Source organism: Aquarana catesbeiana, linkage group LG12 (assembly GCF_042186555.1).
Source record: "Aquarana catesbeiana isolate 2022-GZ linkage group LG12, ASM4218655v1, whole genome shotgun sequence".
Classification (NCBI taxonomy): domain Eukaryota; kingdom Metazoa; phylum Chordata; class Amphibia; order Anura; family Ranidae; genus Aquarana; species Aquarana catesbeiana.
Genome location: NC_133335.1, coordinates 211,356,982 through 211,375,135, shown reverse-complemented (window position 1 = coordinate 211,375,135; position 18,154 = coordinate 211,356,982). Strand labels below are relative to the sequence as shown.

General features: G+C 43.0%; 1 protein-coding gene across 4 annotated transcripts in view; it reads left to right on the top strand.

Annotated features, from left to right (window-relative positions):
- Positions 1–18,154, top strand: part of MMD (monocyte to macrophage differentiation associated) — a 198,058-nt gene that overhangs the window by 164,278 nt on the left and 15,626 nt on the right. For all 4 annotated transcript variants that reach the window (XM_073606631.1, XM_073606632.1, XM_073606634.1 and 1 more), the window contains 2 exons: positions 11,453–11,613; positions 15,213–15,287. In XM_073606631.1, the coding sequence (XP_073462732.1) occupies positions 11,453–11,613; positions 15,213–15,287 (236 nt within the window). The remainder of the gene's footprint in view (positions 1–11,452; positions 11,614–15,212; positions 15,288–18,154) is intronic.

Here is an 18,154-nt window from a genome sequence, read left to right as displayed (position 1 = left end):
TAGACGCTATAACTTTTGCGCTTATTGCGATTTTTATTACCAAAAATATGTAGAAGAATGCATATCGGCCTAAACTGAGAAAAAAATTTTCTTTTAAAAAAAAAAGGGAATATTTATTATAGCAAAAATTACAAAATATTTTGTTTTATTCAAAATTGTCGCTCTTTTTTTGTTTATAGGGCAAAAAATAAAAAAGGCAATCAAATACCACCAAAAGAAAGCTCTATTTGTGGGGAAAAAGGGACGTCAATTTCGTTTGGGTACAGCGTCGCACGACCGCGCAATTGTCAGTTAAAGCAACGCAGTGCCGTATCGCAAAAAATGCTCTGGTCATTCAGCAGCCAAATCTTCCGGGCTGAAGTGGTTAAAGCAATCTACTGAGCTGGCCAGAACCACCTCTGGAGGGAATCTATTCCACATTTTCACAGCTCTTACTGTGAAGAAACCTGTGTTGAAAGGTGGCTGCAATAAACCACATACACCTTCAAAAGGAACTTGCTGACAGTTTAATAAAAGTAATGCACTTGTAGCAAAGTCCCGGGCCTCTTTTGGCATAATAGTTACCTCCAGAGTTAGGGAGAGCTGACATCCTTCAGTGTAGAGTGAGTTACCAGGCATGGTGGGTGTGATGCAAGATGAACATGTGGGCGCCAGACAGTTTTTGAATGCCAAGAGATTTATTGTCTCTTAAACAGAACTGTGGGAGAGAGGGTTAGGGCCAGGACACCCTTGGGTAGATGCAAAGATAATTGGCAGACTCAGAGACTTCTATAGGTAGAGAGCTATACAAGTGAAGGCCTCCAGCCGGACACCACTTCTGTATAGGTAGGACCGCTGTCTCCTATGGCAACAATCTTGTAGCTGTTACTAACAGTGAAGGTATTCAACTATCTGCAACACGAACAGTTCTCTTTACCCCACACTCACTCACGGTGGGTCTTCACTCAACAGGCTCCCAGTCTCTCTCACTAGACGTCAGATCCACTAGCCACTGGATCCTCTGAGCTCTTTCACTATAGCACTCAGTATCTTCCTCAAGTTTCACCCCTGCTTCCCTGCTGGGTCCCTGGCTTGGCACTCACAGATGCTCTTCAAGCTTCACCTCTGCTGACACGTTAGGTCCCTGGCTTGGCACTCCGCAAGCGTCACCTCTGCTGACACGTTAGGTCCCTGGCTTGGCACTCCGCAAGCGTCACCTCTGCTGACACGTTAGGACCCTGGCTTGCACTCCGCAAGCGTCACCTCTGCTGACACGTTAGGTCCCTGGCTTGGCACTCCGCAAGCGTCACCTCTGCTGACCCACTAGGTCTCTGGCTTGGCACTCCGCAAGCGTCACCTCTGCTGACCCACTAGGTCCCCTGGCTTGACCCCCACTGATGCTCCACAAGCATCACCTCTGCTGACACGTTAGGTCCCTGGCTTGGCACTTGCTGAAGTTTTCCCACTTCTTCACAGTTACCGTCTGGCAAGAAGTCTGCTCTGGTACTGGCCTCAACTTCCTCACAGTGATCTCCGGTAACAAGGTGGATGGTCCCTTAGTGACGACAGCTTTTCTTCTACTCCGACCACAGCTGGTTCCCCGGCACGCCCCCCGGAGGGCGCGCTAGTGGCTTGATATCCTGAAAGACGTCAGAATATCGCAACCACTTTGCCCACGTCATTTTGTTATATGGCTAGCGGCAAGTGGTTAAATTATTTATTCATTTTTATTTTATCTCTTTTATTGCTGTCACAAGGAATGTAAACATCCTTATAACCAGACCCCAGACCCCTTCTCTGTCCTTAAAAGCATTCAAAACACCAAGATCGGTATTTTGAATGCTTTTGATTTTTAAAAATGGTGCTGTTGACATCCGGGTAAACCCCGGTAGTGATCAAAGCCTATCCTGGCTTTGATTGGCTTCCCGAAAAGCCGGCAGATGATAAGGCTGGTCGCTTGGGACTCCTGGTGGGACGAGAGAGCCAGAGCAAGCTGCAAAGTGAGTGGGTGGTGGGTGGGGGGGGGGGGGGGGGCGCGTCCCCTCGTCCTCTCTCACTGCTTGTAAATGCAGTCCAGCAGCTAGTTAGCCAATCGCCGGCTCTACAAAATGGTTTCTGGGTAATGCAGCTGCAGGCATTGTCCCGGTATAACCACTGAGTGGAGGTTTACACTAGAGCTGCACGATTCTGGCTAAATTGAGAATCGCAATTTTTTTGCTTAGAATAAAGATCACGATTCTCGCGGCGTAACATCATCTTTCACATTATGCAAAAAAATTGGGCTAACTTTACAGTTTATTTTTTTTATTTTATGTATTAAAGTGTATTTGTTTTCCCCAAAAAATTGCGTTTGAAGACCACTGAGCAAATACAGTTTGATATAAAATATTGCAACAACCACCTTTTTATTCTCTAGGGTCTCTGCTAAAAATAAATATATAATGTTTGGGGGTTCGAAGTAATTTTCCAGCAAATAGTACTGAATTTAACTTGTAAGCAACAAGTGCCAGAAAAAAGTTTAGTCTTTAAGTGGTTAAACTGACCTCATTTACAGACCGAAGCTCATTCCTTTGATCTAAACGAACTACAGTGGTACCTCGGATTACGAGCATAATTCGTTCCAGAAGAACGCTTGTAATCCAAAGCACTCATATATCAAAGCGAGTTTCCCCATAGAAGTCAATGGAAACTCAGATAATTCATTCCACAGTGACTGCAACTGTATGCAGTATCGCATGTGGCCAGAGGTGGGGGGGCGCCAGAGACACTTGGAAACCGCTCGGAACCACTCAGATGCACTCGTAAACACTCAAAGAGGCTCGGAAACAGGGAATGGAGTGGTTCTGAGTGCATCCGAGCGGCTCCGAGTGTCACCGGCACCCCCCTACCTCTGGCCAAATGCGGTACTGCACACGCAGAAGCTTGAATCCTGCTTGTTTTGCAAGGAAACGCTCGCAAACCGCATCAGCATTTTTTAAAAATATTGCGAAAACGCTCGTTAACCGCGTTACTCGGAATCCAAGGTACTACTGTATATCACTGGAGTGAGAGTAATAAGGCTCTGTTCACACCTGGGCGTTTTTGGAATCGTGGCAGAATCGGTGTGATTCTGCCCCTGATCTCAGACCGCACTACAATCAGAAAACGGCAGGTTCAGGTGCCATTATTTTCAATGGCATCTAAAACGCAGGTGCGTTTTGCCGCGATTGTCGCAACGATTTATTGTGCGTCAGTTGCCGCAAAATTGCAATGCTTGAAGCCTCTCGCCCAAAAAGGAGCAGGAGCTTCTTTTAGGTGACAAGCTTCATGTGATGTGCGACGCTCACGGCAAAACCGCAACATGTTTTAGGTGCCATAATGGCACCCGAACCTGCCGTTTTCTGTTTGAAGTGCGTTTTGAGATTGCGGCCAGAATCGTCCAGGTGTGAATGGGGCCTAATTGTAGGGCCAATATTGATGGTTACTCTAAACGGATGCCCTTTAGTAGCTTTTGCTTATGTAAAAGAATCGCCTTTGAAAAGTTTTGGGTACCAAAGTTTGTTGCCATTTCATTATTCTCTAAGTTCTCTGCTTTAAAATTGTAAATAATATTCAACCCGAGAACTTGACAAGCCCCAAGCCATGGCGACAAGAAGTTTCGTCCTGGCGCCTGGGCTGCCGCCCGAATGCACCCCACGTGCACCCATCTGCGGGCCCAGGACTGGCATTAGGGGTGCCGCCAGGTCGAGTGGATGGGGGAAGGGAAGAGAGCAGACACACGCCTATACGCACGTACAAACGTAAACGCACACGGCGGGCCGCCTACACCTGAAAACATCCATTGCGATACACATGTTACATATCGCCGCGCATGCTGGAATGAGAGCAATACTTCTAGCACCAGACCTCCTTCGTAACACTAAATTGATGACTTATAAGGGACTTTTAAAGCATTCCTATGAATAATATAAAAGGTACCGACATGTTTAGAGGAGTTTCTAGAAACTCCTTTAAACGCATTCTATGCATTAAGGTGAAAAACCTTTTGTGCTGCAGCTCCCCCCAGAGCCCCCGATTTTCCTACCTAAACTCGATCGTTTCAGGGACCAGAATGAGCACAGCAGCTCCAGCCGGTGTCTCGGGTCCTCATTGGATAGATTGATAGCAGCAGGAGCCATTGGATCCTACTGCTGTCAATCAAATCCAGTGACACGGGTGACAGGGGAGGGACCGAATCCTGCTGTGTGTGTCAATGGACGCAGCAGCAGGACTCGGGAGCACGCCCGCACGGGTGTGCCCATGGAATGCGGCTCACCGTGGGATCACCCGGTGAGGAGGAGCCAGGCGCGCTTCCGGCGGACCCCAAAAAAGGAGGATCGGGGCTCTGTATAACATGTTTGTTATTTTGCAAAAAACAAGAAAGGAACCTTTACAATCACTTTAAGGTTTGACATGTTGGGTATCTATTTTCTCGGTGCAACCTCGTCTTTTACCGAAAAATTGGGTAATTTATTGCGTTTTGTACCCCCTAAAAAGAACTTTTAATGTGTCTTTTTTACTGAAATTTTTTTACCTTTGCAGTAAAATCGTGTGACTTAAGAAAATTGGAACTATCACTATTTAATTCTCTAGGGCAGTGATGGCAAACCTTGGCACCCCAGATGTTTTGGAACTACATTTCCCGTGATGCTCATGTACTCTGAAGTGTAGTTGAGCATCATTGGAAATGTAGTTCCAAAACATCTGGGATGCCAAGGGTCGCCATCACTGCTCTAGGGTTTCTGCTTTCAGAAAATATATAATGTTTGGGGGTTTTATGTAATCTTCAGGCTAGGGCTGGGGAAAAAAAACGATTTGAATCTTGAATCGAGTTGAGAGGTCAAATCGATTCAAAATTTCAGCAAATCGATTTTTAAATTTTTTTTTCACCTGAGAGGCCGGACCCCACGGACTAGGCCGAAGCCGCAGCCTCGCCTAAAAACTCCTGCCCGGAGCTCCCCAGGACCGGCACTGACACCGCGCAGGTCCCGAGGGGCTGCGGGCAGGAGTTTTTAGGCGAGGCCGGGGCTTCGGCCTAGTCCGCGAGGCCTGACGCCATGGACTAGGCAGGCCGAAGCCGCAACCTCGCCTAAAAACTCCTGCCTGCAGCTCCCCAGGACCGGCACTGACACCGCGCAGGTCCCGAGGGGCTGCGGGCAGGAGTTTTTAGGCGAGGCCGGGGCTTCGGCCTAGTCCGCGAGGCCGGACCCCACGGACTAGGCCGAAGCCACGGCCTTGTCTAAAAACTCCTGCCCGCAGCTCCTCAGGACCGGCGCGGTGTCCAAAAAAAAAATTTGAATCGTGAATCGAGTTTTTTTTTTTAAAAATCAGTTTGTTTTTTTTTGTTTTTTTTTTTGAGAAAATCGCCCAGCTCTACTTCAGGCCTAAAATTATATTTTTAAACGTGTGCAAAAAAATGCAAACATGGCTCTTGCTGCGAAAGGGTTAAAGGATACATGTTGCATGTTCCGCCTATAAAATTTGTCTGTTAAAAAAAAAACTGGCTCCTAGATTCAAAGAAAATGTGTCAACCCCTGTTCAAGCTTATAATGACTGCATGCAAAAAAAAAAAAAGAAAAGAAAAAGCACATAAACGGCAGCCAAAGGATTGAAAATAAATTTGGGCTTTAAATAGAAACAAAAATGTATTTTTAAATGCGATGTGTAATTATGGGAATTTGACTTGATATTGATAGAAAGTATTGATCCTGTGAAACAACATGGCAGCCAGACAAGTAGCATTTTTTTTTTAAAGCAGGGGTCAGCATTCGTTTTTTTTTTCTCTCTCTCAGTGCAGGTCTCCTTTAAACCCCATATTAATGTTCTCCTTACATGACCCTTTTGGCCTTTGACATTATTGGGAGTGATTACACTCTTATCTCTTTCCTGATGTCACTTTGATTATCTCCTGATGGTCCAGAGTCCACGGCGGCGTATCCTGGGCCTCCGCTGAGCCAATTTTCCAGGAATCCAGGTTAGCCGACACGTGGCGTGGTGTTGTTTGTGCTAGGATCTAGCTAGAGGGGAAAGGGTTGTACATAAATATTAGGATTTTGCTGCCGTGATGGAAAACCTCTTGTTTGCTTTGGATGCTCTCACGGAAATCTCCATTGTATATACACATTAGTCTGATGTTAACGAAGTCCTTTCCATGGGTAATAAGGTGTAAAGTTTATGCATCACCGAGTAGTGAGCATCCTCATTAAAGCTGTAGTAAACCGCAAAACAAAACAAAAAAAACCCTGCAAAACTATAGCATAATGTGCTAGTATGCATCGCATACTAGCACTTTATGAAATACCTCTGAACAAAGCCCTGCAGCGGCGCCCGCACACCGCTGAGGGAGCTGACATGTTCCCTCTGCGTTTCTGCCGGGATCGCTGGCTCCGGCGCTGTGAGTGGCCAGAGCTGCAATTACGTCACTCCCGTGCATGTGATAGCCCTCCTTTCCGGCAAGTTTGGGCAGGATACGCCGGACATGCGCCACTGGCATCAGCGGCTGTATGCAGGATCAGTATCTCCTAAACCAGTGGTCTCCAAACTGCGGCCCTTTGCTTGCCTTTATCCGGCCCTTGAGGCATTATTCCTGCCACTGACACCAACAATGGGGCTTAATTCCTGCCACTGACATCAACAATGGGGCTTAATTCCTGCCACTGACATCAACAATGGGGCTTAATTCCTGCCACTGACACCATCCATGGGGCTTAATTCCTGCCACTGACACCGTCAATGGGGCTTAATTCCTGCCAATGACACCGTCAATGGGGCTTAATTCCTGCCAATGACACCGTCAATGGGGCATAATTCCTGCCACTGACACCAAAAATGGGGCTTAATTCCTGCCACTGACACCAAAAATGGGGCTTAATTCCTGCCACTGACACCATCAATGGGGCATCATTCCTGCCACTGACACCATCAATGGGGCATCATTCCTGCCACTGACACCAACAATGGGGCATAATTCCTGCCACTGACACCAACAATGGGGCATCATTCTTGCCACTGACACCAAGGTGAGGCATAATTCCTTCTACTGGCAACAAAAACGGGGCACTATTCCACCCAGTGACACCAACTATTTCTCCCCCTAATACCAAAGATTGGGCATTGCATACTTCCCACTGGTCACAGTTCGGCCCTCCTAAAGTCTGAAGGACCGTAAACTGGACCTTTCTTGAGAAAGTTTGGAGACCCCTGTTCTAAACCGTGCAGGTTTAGGAGATATTCTTTTTACCTACAGGTAGGAATTATAGGCTTAATTGCGGGGTATACAACCACTTGAAATGTATATACTTGGACACCTTGGGAACCTTTAAAAATAGGGGTTTACTGATGGGCCTCATTTTCACCTGTGGTTGGGGGGTGGTAAAAAAAACATGCAGTGGAGCTGTGCTTTTTACTGCCCAGCAACCACTCTTCTGTACGCTGCAAAGGCAATGATGAACAATGGCGCAGCAAGTATTAAAGTGGTTGTAAACCCCCAATGCGGAAGTTGTGCCTGTAGGGTTTACTTCCTCTATAAACCCCCCAAATGAAATAATTTTTTTTTTTTTTTTTTTTTAATTTTGCACTTTTTTTCAATGTGAAACGTGTAAATATATGTTAAAGGTGTAAAAATATTTAATGAACAAAGCAAACAAAAAAAGTTTTAATTATTAATGGTTTATAAAATAGAAGTAAATTTAAAAAAATTAGCAGGAAAATAATAATTAAATTGAGGTGAATAAGGAGTTAATAAGGCTGATTAGAGTAAATTAAGGGTTAATACGGGGTTAAACAGAGGAACAATTTAATAATAAAAAAACAACTAAAAAGGACAGGTAAGAAGATACAATGTTTATTTTTGATCTTTTAGCGGCTGAGCAATGTTGTCGATGAACACTGCCGGCAACTTTTGTGAGCAGGGGAACTGCTCTGCACTTTTTACATGAATCGTGGAAATGCTGGATTAAGATCGTAAGGGGGGGGGGGGGGGGGGGGTTGAATTGCGATCTTTTAACGATTAATCGTGAAGCTTTAACAGGCAGTATCGCACTCCAAAATTGACCCATTCAACTGAATTGGGGCCACTCTGTAAATGCACATGGTTGTGGCATGGTGGTGTGGATTTTTAGGGGTTAAAGCAGGTGGTGAGAAAGCAATATAACGCCTCCTCACTGCCTGTCAACTGTCCTCTCAAAAGTGATCCATGGTGGATAGCTCTTCAGCGGGCAGTACTTGTATCAACAAGTCCATAATACATTCTCTGCTCCCTCCAAGCTGCTGGGCCTTACTATGGTTGCTATATGGTCATATTTTAGAACCAGTGAGCAGTGACCAAGCAGCAAGGGGTGAGTCAGTTAGACATCTTAAAAGCTCAGTTCATCATTTGCATAAAAGAAAAAAAGCCCCTAAGTCGAACGCTGCGATAGATGATAATTAATAGCCAAAGTGAATATATGAAAACAAAAAATAAAGCAGCCAGCACCTAAAGTTCAATACAAAAAACTTAAATGAAATAAATAGCAGAGTGAGTGCAGCGCTAGATATGGTGTGAAATTGATTGTTATACGTAATAAAGAATTGAATGAGCAATATATTAATAAACTAAAAATTTATTGTGTAAAAAAAAAAAAAAATTTCCAAAAAAAAGAAAAAATATTAAAAAGAGAAAACTAAAGCAACACCCCATTCAAATAATGATCAGTGAAAAGTCAGTGTAAAGTTAACCTCCAGAGGGGAAAAGATGAATTGCAGGGAAAAAAAAGTTGACACCAATCTTCCCAAAACTCAAACGTGTATTCAGGTCAACACCCAAGTGTAAGGTAGCCTGCTTAAAAAGCCGTGACTGCTGATAAGTCTCACCCAGCACAGGTCCCCAAAACCAATATGGCATCCGGAACAGCCTTTGATGTTCTATTGTTGCTCAAAGATAGAAAACAAAAACTCCCATAGTGCAGTATATCAATTCAAATAATTTATTAAAAGAAGAGTTTGCACTTACAGGAACGGAGTACGGTAACAAGCGGTCGGGCCAACGCGTTTCAGGGTAATGGACTCCCTCTTCTAAAGGGCCGAGTAAGCACAAAAAAAAATACTGCAAGGCCGTAGCCCAAATCCAAGCCCCTAAGAGGGTCCACCATCCACTGTTGGGCATGACCTACTGGAAGGGATTGCTTCCTCTTTGCCTGCACAATCACCCACCCACAACCAGTGACTGATCCAGTCAGTCCCGCATGGTATCCAGCACAGTATAGATACTGTAGCTGCTGACTTTTTTAATAAAAGGCTTGCCTGTCCAGGAATCCAGCGCTGTCGTCACCTGGGCCAGTTATTCGCCTGTGTTTGGGTCCCCGATGCTGGCATGTTTACTTTGGGAAGCCAGCTGTGACTCCTTGCAGCTTCACAGCCAGCATCCCACTGTAGAACTGTTCTGCACTTTGTGAATGGTCCCACAGCCTCCTAGGACCTTTGACGTATCCCAGAAGGCTGCGGGCAAAGGTATGGGGGAACCCCCCCCAAAGAAATAATGTGTCCAAAAGTGGAAGAGGAAGGTGGAAAAATGGAACTTCCCTTTTTAAATGAAGTTCAGCTTTAATTCATGAGAATAGCCTAAATTAGAAAAATACCACATTATGACCACTAGGTGGCTATGACAATCAATACTTATTAACTATGATACTCCGCTCCATCTAGTGGCCATAATGTGGTATTTTCTTGATGTTATTCTTATAACTATAGAACATTCAACCTAGTGAGATAACCGTTAATAGATTTTTTTCCGCATCTGCACAGAGCAAATGTGCATGCAGTTTCACAAGGCAAATTGCTTTGCAATTTTTTTTCGAATAGCGTATATGTCTACGGTGTGCCTTGAGGCTGCTGTTCTAGGTTCCCTTCATGAACTAGGGAATCTGGTCTATAGGGGTCCTTGAGCATATTCTAAACTCCCACATCCCACTAGGATGACACTTAAGAGTTGATTTACTAAAACTGGAGAGTGCAAACTCTGGTGCAGTTGTACATGCTAGCCAATCGGCTTCTAACTTCATCTTGTTCAATTAAATTTTGACAAAAAAAACTAAAAGCTGATTAGTTTCTGTGCAGAACTGCACCAGATTTTGCACTCTCCAGTTTTAGTAATTCAACCCCTTATGGTCTGGGCTGTGGCTAGGAAAAGATTTTTATCGCCTCATGGGTGTTCTCCATTCAGCCCACTCTGGGGTAATCCCAACCTCCTGCACTTTTGCTCCTTACCTGATCCTCAGCTCTGGGCCAGATACGGAGTTAAGACTCTGTGCGATGTGTGCTCTGTGGGTGCTTTGCTCCACTTTCCTGAAACTCAGGGTAAAATTTTAACTACTGGGATGAATGGTTTTTCGTTACTTCCAACCGCACCATGAAGCTCAAGCTTAGTTTCCTGTCCTTCCGAGTCTTACAATGCACCCCATCGAGAAACTTCTTGCTCAGGAATTGTTGTCTAAACCCTTGTCCGCTCTTTACCTGGTCTTGCTTAGCGTTGACTCTAAGATGGAACGTTTGTGGGACTTGTGGAAGGCTGACCTTCCTAAACCTTGATTGGGAGGACTGTCTTGAAGATACCAAGGTACCAAACTGCTAATCTCCTCACGGGAAAAACTGATTCAGATAAAATTCCTGCAGAGACTACATAGAATATATCCTCAGAGGTCACAAGAGTGTCCTCGCTGTAGGGATGGTATAGGCACGTATCTTCACATGTCCTGGAGTTGTCCGAGGGTGGTTCGGTTTTGGGGAGAGGTGGTTTGACTTATTAATTTCCCTCTTCAGCTGACCCTCCTGGTCTCTCCCGAACTAGTGTTTCTGGGAATTCAGGATGATGAACAGAGGCCTAGATGCACTAAATTGCTGCTCTTATATTTGTTTTATTATGCCAAAAGAGAAATTATACTCAAGTGGAATGCCCGTTTCCCTCCCTCCGTAGGTTCCCGGGAAAAATCTATTAACGCTGCTCCTACTATGTACAAAGTTGACTTATATAGGTAGGAACTGCCCTATGAAGTTTGATATGGTATGGCAGCCATGGACAGCTTAGGCAGGGAGGGGACCCGTTGGTGTGGATGCGATACCCTCCCAATGTGTTCTTTGATGTATCGAAGGTTGGGCATTGCTATCCTTGTCGGTTCTGTATGTGCTTGTTTTCTGTCATGCGGACTTTGCTTTTCATGCCATTGTCAGTGTGTAATATACTACTTTGACTAATTCCATACTATTGACTTTGTACCATGCCTTTGTTTCAATAAAGGAGCATTCGGTTTGTTAAAAAAAAAAATAGCATATATGTTATATGTTTTTTTTCCAGATTCAAACTGGCTGACATGCTTAAATCCATTTATGTAAAAAGCCCAGTGATGACATGATAGGTGCTCTTTTTTTTAATTTGGTGCAAGCTATGAGTAAATATGAATATATTTTCTTTTTTTCTTATCAGTTCCTCATTGTCCCTTCTATAATTGGAAGTGCTCTTCTACATCGTATGTCAGATGACCGATGGGAAAAGATAACTGCCTGGATTTATGGCATGGGCCTGTGTGCCCTTTTTATAGTGTCCACTGTTTTTCATATAGTCACCTGGAAGAAGAGTCACCTACGGTACGTACCTTGGTGTAAAAAGAACCATTTCACAGGAATGGGGAAGGGGGGGGGTTGCAAAGGGACACTCCTTCCACCTAAACATTGACTTTTAAAGCTTTAAAAAAAAGAACAGACCGCAGTGAAATCTTGACTGAGGTCCTAAACCATCTTCACTCTGCAACTAAAATAGTGTTATTGTTGCCTGTGGCCTCTTTGAAGGGGATTTCCCCTCACTTCCTGTTCTTTCAAACAAACAGGAAGTAGGTTCCCAAAGGAGACAGCAATTAAAAGGTGAAGTTCTAACCCTTCCAAGCTATTCCCAAAATTTAATTTTCAGTGTCCACCCCTTAGAAACTAAGTGCACCTTTCTGATAACAAAAAACAATATTCAGTTTTTCTGCCCATAATTGTTTGACCCAATGCCAGCAGGTTATAGTCCTGAAAAAATAAATTTCTCCTTCATTATAGGTCAAATATACCAGAAAATATCAAGGAATTGATGAGGGCTGAGGGAGCAGAGACAAGACTACCTGCACTTTCTGTTAAAAAGAAGGCATTCCCAGCATTCCTTTTAGATGTGCATATCCCTTCTTTATCCTTGCAGCCTATAGAAAATAGTTGCCAACCGTATCTGATTTCCAGGGGCTTTCTAGGCTTTGAAAAAAAATTCCCAAAAATATGTCTGTTTTTGAATGTTAATAAACTTTAATAAATCCACTATTTTGGATTCTATGTTTTATCTCTGTTATTTTTCTGCATAATCTGGATTTAATAAATTTTGAGATGGTTTCCAAAGAGGTAAGGTGGACTGCAAAGACTTATCTTAGAACATTAAGATGTGGACAGACCTTCATTTGGTATAGTGCTATAGAGAGACTGGCAGCTAGGGGCATGTACATCTAAAGGAATTTGAGGATGCTCTCTCTCGTACTAGTGCCCCGTGTTTGAAGTCTTCTGCAAGAATCTTTATCAGCCATCAGGCAGAAAAAGTTGAACTGGCAGATCGTTGCGGATCCCAGTAGAGCTCTCAGGGGACAGAAGGACAAAGGTGAAAGGCTATATTTGCAAACTTGCTTCAATTGCCTGACTATGTTAAATGAGCAAATGTGGGATACAAGTGCACTTGTTCTTTAAACCTCTGGAACATGGCTGCTGTAGATTGCCCCCAATAAAGAAGAGTGTATGGTGGTTTTGTATATATGTATATTTTTACCATTATTGTCGAGACCTACCAAAATGTTTTTTTACTTGCTTTGAAACTTCACATGAATATTTTATATTTTTATATACAAGCAGAAATTAGAGCTTTAGTCTACATAGGTTTGCCGATCTCTCCTTAGCTACTCTGTTTATAAAAGCCCATTTTTTACAGAGTTCAATAGCTCAAGCCGAGTCAGTGAGCTAACCCATCACCCCTTCCCACCCCCCTCACTTGCCTTGTCAGTCAACCCTGTATAAAGTTTTAATCAGAATCTGAAAGGAAACCACTTTTGCTCTCGTTAGAAACACCATAATACTCTGAGAATCCTATGTCGTGTATGCACATTATATAACATGTGCATTTGTAAAACAATAAGATTATAAACATATAAAAAAAATGCACAGATCCACTATGTTGATAAGTTTGTTGACACCTGGCCATCACATCTATATGACCTTGTTAAACATCCCATTCCAAAACCATGGAGTTTAATATTGAGTTGGTCCCTCTTTGTGGCTATAACAGCCTCTACTCTCCTGGGAAGGCTCTCCACAAGATTTTGAAGTGCCTGTGTGGAATTTGTGTCCTTTTGGCCAAAAGAACATTTGTGAGGTCAGGCACAGATGTTGGATGAGAAGACCTTACTTGCAATCAGTGTTCCAATTCTTCTCAAAGATGTCCAGTAGTGTTGATGTCAGGGCTCTGTACAGGCCTCTTGAGTTCCTCCACATCAAACCATGTCTTTATGGAACTGGCTTTGTTACAAGCAAGACAGAAGAAACAGTGTGCTGGCGTCATGAAGCATGTTCTACCATTTAATAAGAATAAGGCATAAATATCTTCTGTCTTGCCAATATCAGACCACCCTATCTGCTACAAGATCTGCTGGCTAAAATTATGGTTGGAAGCTGACTTTTATGGATCGTATGATTGAAATATACAGTTGATAAACCTAATCTTGCCTGAAGTGCTGCGGAATTAATTAATTTTGGGGCTCACTTTTGCACAGTCATGCTGGAACAGAAAATGGCCTTCCTCAAACAAGTCTAAACATGTCTGAAATAAAATTAACCCAAAAAAATTCTAGTTTCCCCTAAAAACCCAACACTGCTGGTTGCCTTGGGCTATTACATTTTGCAATGTTGGTTGTTTGCCTAATGAAATAGCTCAGCCCAGTTTTGTTATTAGTGATGGGAATGTGCTGAAGAACAGTTGGTGATTGCTATGGACTCCTTGACTCTTCCTTAATAGAATAAAAGCTAAGTTAGAGTTTCATTTTTTCAGCACAGTTGCACTTCCCCATTGAGGATAGGGCCTAAGTGGGAGTCTTGTTTTGCCACTGAGGGATTCTGCCTCTAGTAGCGATTTCTTTTCTTTCTTCTTTTCCCACCATCCCTTGCACTTCCTGCTGTCTTGCTGCCCTGCTCTGCTTGCAGCTCCACATTCCTCAAGTCACCAAGGATACCAACCCATCAAGCCAATATCCCCAAAGGACACCATCTCTCCCCACAGCTCTGCATCTCTCACAACCAGATCCCATCGCCAAAGGCAGAAAAAGCCCATAGGCACCATCCCGTTACTTTCCATTGCCTCACCCTTCCTCACCAACATCCCTCCCAGCAGCTTAACAACCCTGGGCAGGTCACCTTGGGAACCCTTAACAGCTCTCTTCATGCCTCCACTGCCTACAGCTCCCCTATACAAAAATAGAACTTTGCTCTACAGTTCTGATACCCACCACTATTATAACCAAGCTGGCTTAGATTCCAATACCTTACTGACCCCCACTCCCTTTCAGGTTAGGTCAGCAACTCCTGGCTCACATGAACCTCAGAAGCTGACCATGATACCGGTCCTCAGGCAGATCCCTGACTTCCTGCTCTTTATGAGCAATCCTGCCCTCCCACTTCAGGAGACCTACTGCAGATGATCTCAGAGACTCTGAGGGTAGGGTTAGGTCTCCTCTGCTGCACACAATGCCTGCTGAAATATCCTCCATACTCCTTCTCTGCACATACTGCCCACCATCATACCCTTCGTACACTTCTTCTGCACATGCTGTCATGCTTTCTGGTTTCCTGCACATCATACCCGCTAAAACAGTTCATCAGTATTATGTCTGCTCTTTCCCTATCTGGAACCTGGTATACTTTTGCTACATTTCAGAAACTGTGCAGTTTTTCCAAAGCTCAGATATCCAGCGCACACACAAGAAAGCCAGTTCAGCAGAAATACACGTTGCATCTCACTATTTTCTTCTTTGTTATCACTCGATATTGTGAATGAACCCCTTGGGGCATTGCCACCAAGCAGAAAAATAATTGGCAACTTTCCCTGACCATAGTGCATTATTTATCTAGCGGTAGATCAGTTACAGAACTCTCTAGATAAGCGTTCTTTCCTTTGTTGTTTCCAGGTCTATAGAGCATTGTTTCCACATGTGTGACAGAATGGTCATCTACTTTTTCATTGCCGCCTCCTATGCACCATGGTGAGTATTAGATAAGTAATAAAATGTATGTGTAATTGTAATCTATATGTTTATTGTCCTTACTTACTTAGGCTCAGTTTGGTATGTTTTTTGTGCATAAGAGGTTTTGTAACACAAATTCCATTAAGTGGTCACTCCACCTAGAACTAATATTGTTGCAACATTTTCAGGATCTGTTGATCTTGCCTTTCCGCTTCCTTTAACAGGCAAGCCGTTCAGAAAAAGTAGCAGTCACAGGGGTTGGAACAAACCATACAATACACAGGCGGAGGAGATTACATTGGTTAAAAAATAAATATATATATATATATAATATAGTGCCTTGCAAACGTATTCACCCCCTTGGCATTTTTCGTGTTTTGTTGCCTCACAACCTGGAATTAACATGGATTGTTTGAGGATTTGCATCATTTCATTTACAGAACATGCCCACAACTTTGAAGATGTTTTTCTTTCTTTTTTTTATTGTAAAGCAAACGACAAATAGGACAAAATAACAGAAAAGGTCAATGTGCACTATTCTCCCCCTAAAGTCAATGCTTTGTAGAGCCACCTTTTGCGGCTATCGCAGCTCAAAATCACTTTGGAGAAGTCTTTATGATCTTGCCACATCTTACCACTGGGATTTTTGCCCATTCCTCCTTGCAAGACTGCTCCAGCTCCTTCAAGTGGGATGGTTTGCGCTTGTGAACAGCAATCTTTAAGTGTGACCACAGATTCTCTATTTGATTGAGGTCTGTGCTTTGACTAGGCCATTCCAATACATTTACATGTTTCCCCTTAAACCACTCAAGTGTTGCTTTAGCAGTGTGTTTGGGGTCATTGTCCTGCTGGAAGGTGAACCTCCGTCCTAGCCTCAAATCACACACAGAGTGGTACAGGTTTTGCTCAAGAATATCCCTGTATTTAGCACCATCCATCTTTCCCTCAACTCTGACCAGTTTCCCAGTCCCAACTGCTGAAAAACATCCCCACAGCATGATGCTGCCACCACCATGTTTCACAGTGGGGATGGTGTTCTTTGGGTGATGTGATGTGTTGGGTTTGCGCCAGACATAGCGTTTTCTTTGATGGCCAAAAAGTTCAATTTTAGTCTCATCAGACCAGAGCACCTTCCTCCATACATTTTGGGAGTCTCGCCTTTTCACAAACTCAAAACGTGCCATTTTGTTTTTTGCTGAAAGTAATGGTTTTCTTCTGGCCACTCTGCTATAAAGCCCAACTCTATGGAGCGTACGGCTTATTGTTGTCCTATGTACAGATACTCCAGTCTCTGCTGTGGAACTCTGCAGCTCCTCCAGGGTTGACTTAGGTCTCTGTGCTGCCTCTCTGATTAATGCCCTCCTTGCCCGGTCCTTGAGTTTTGATGTGCGGCTGTCTCTTGGCAGGTTTGCCGTTGTGCCATGTTCTTTCCATTTGGTTATGATAGATTTGATGGTGCTCCTAGGGATCATCAAATATTTGGATATTTTTTTATAACCTAACCCTGACTTGTACTTCTCAACAACATTGTCCCTTACTTGTTTGGAGAGTTCCTTGGTCTTCATGGCTGTGTTTGATTAGTGGTGCCTCTTGTTTAGGTGTTGCAGCCTCTGGGTCCTTTCAAAAAGGTGTGTATATGTAATGACAGATCATGTGATACTTAGATTGCACACAGGGGGACATCATTTCACTAATTATGTATCTTCTGAAGGTAATTGGTTGCACCAGAGCTTTTTACGGGCTTCATAACATAGAGGGTGAATACATACGCACATGCCAATTATCAATTTTTTATTTCTGAAAATTAGTTTTATGTATATATTTTTCTAATTTTACTTCGCCAACTTAGACTATTGTGTTCTGATCCATCACATATAATTCAGATTAAAAAAACATTGAACTAAAGGCTGTAATGTAACAAAATAGTTAAAAAGCCAAGGGGATGAATACATTTGCAAGGCACTGTGTGTGTGTGTGTGTGTGTGTGTGTGTGTGTGTGTGTGTGTGTGTGTGTGTGTGTGTGTGTGTATATATATGTATATATATATATATATATATATATATATATATATATATATATATATATATATATATATATATATATATATATACCTTTTTTATTCCATAAGAATTAAAAAAATGTTGCCTAAAAAGTGTTGGCTGGAGATGGCAAAATTTGTCGATTTTAAACCAAATGTCCATCTAAGATGACCATGTTCATAGGGTAACAACCTTGCTAAAGGAAGTGGGGAAAATTAAGAGAAATAGAAATTAATCTACTGGTAGGATCAACTGGCAATAAAATTATTTTAAAGTGGAGTCTCAAAAAAAATAAAAAATTGCCTTTTAAATATTTATAACAGGCTGCATCATACAATGCCTTGAAAAAGTATTCATACCCCTTTTAAATTTTCCACATTTTGTCATGTTACAACCAAAAATTTAAATGGATTTTATGTGATAGACCAACACAACGTAGCACATAATTGTAAAGTGGAAGGAAAATGGTAAATGGTTTTTACAATGTTTTACAAATTAATATGTGAAAAGTGTGGGGTACATTTGTATTCAGCCCCCCTGAGTCAATACTTTGTAGAACCTCCTTTCCCTGCAATTACAGCTACAAGTCTTTTGGGGATGTCTCTACCAGCTTTACACATCTAGAGAGTGATATTTTTGCCCATTCTTCTTTGCACAATAGCTCAAGCTCTGTCAGATTGGATGGAGAGCGTCTGTGAACAGCAATTTTCAAGTCTTTCCACAGATTCTCAATTATTATTATTATTATTTAAGGTACTTATATAGTGCTGTCAATACGCAGAGCTTTACATATACATTGTACATTCACATCAGTCCCTACCCTCAAGGAGCTTACAATCTAAGGT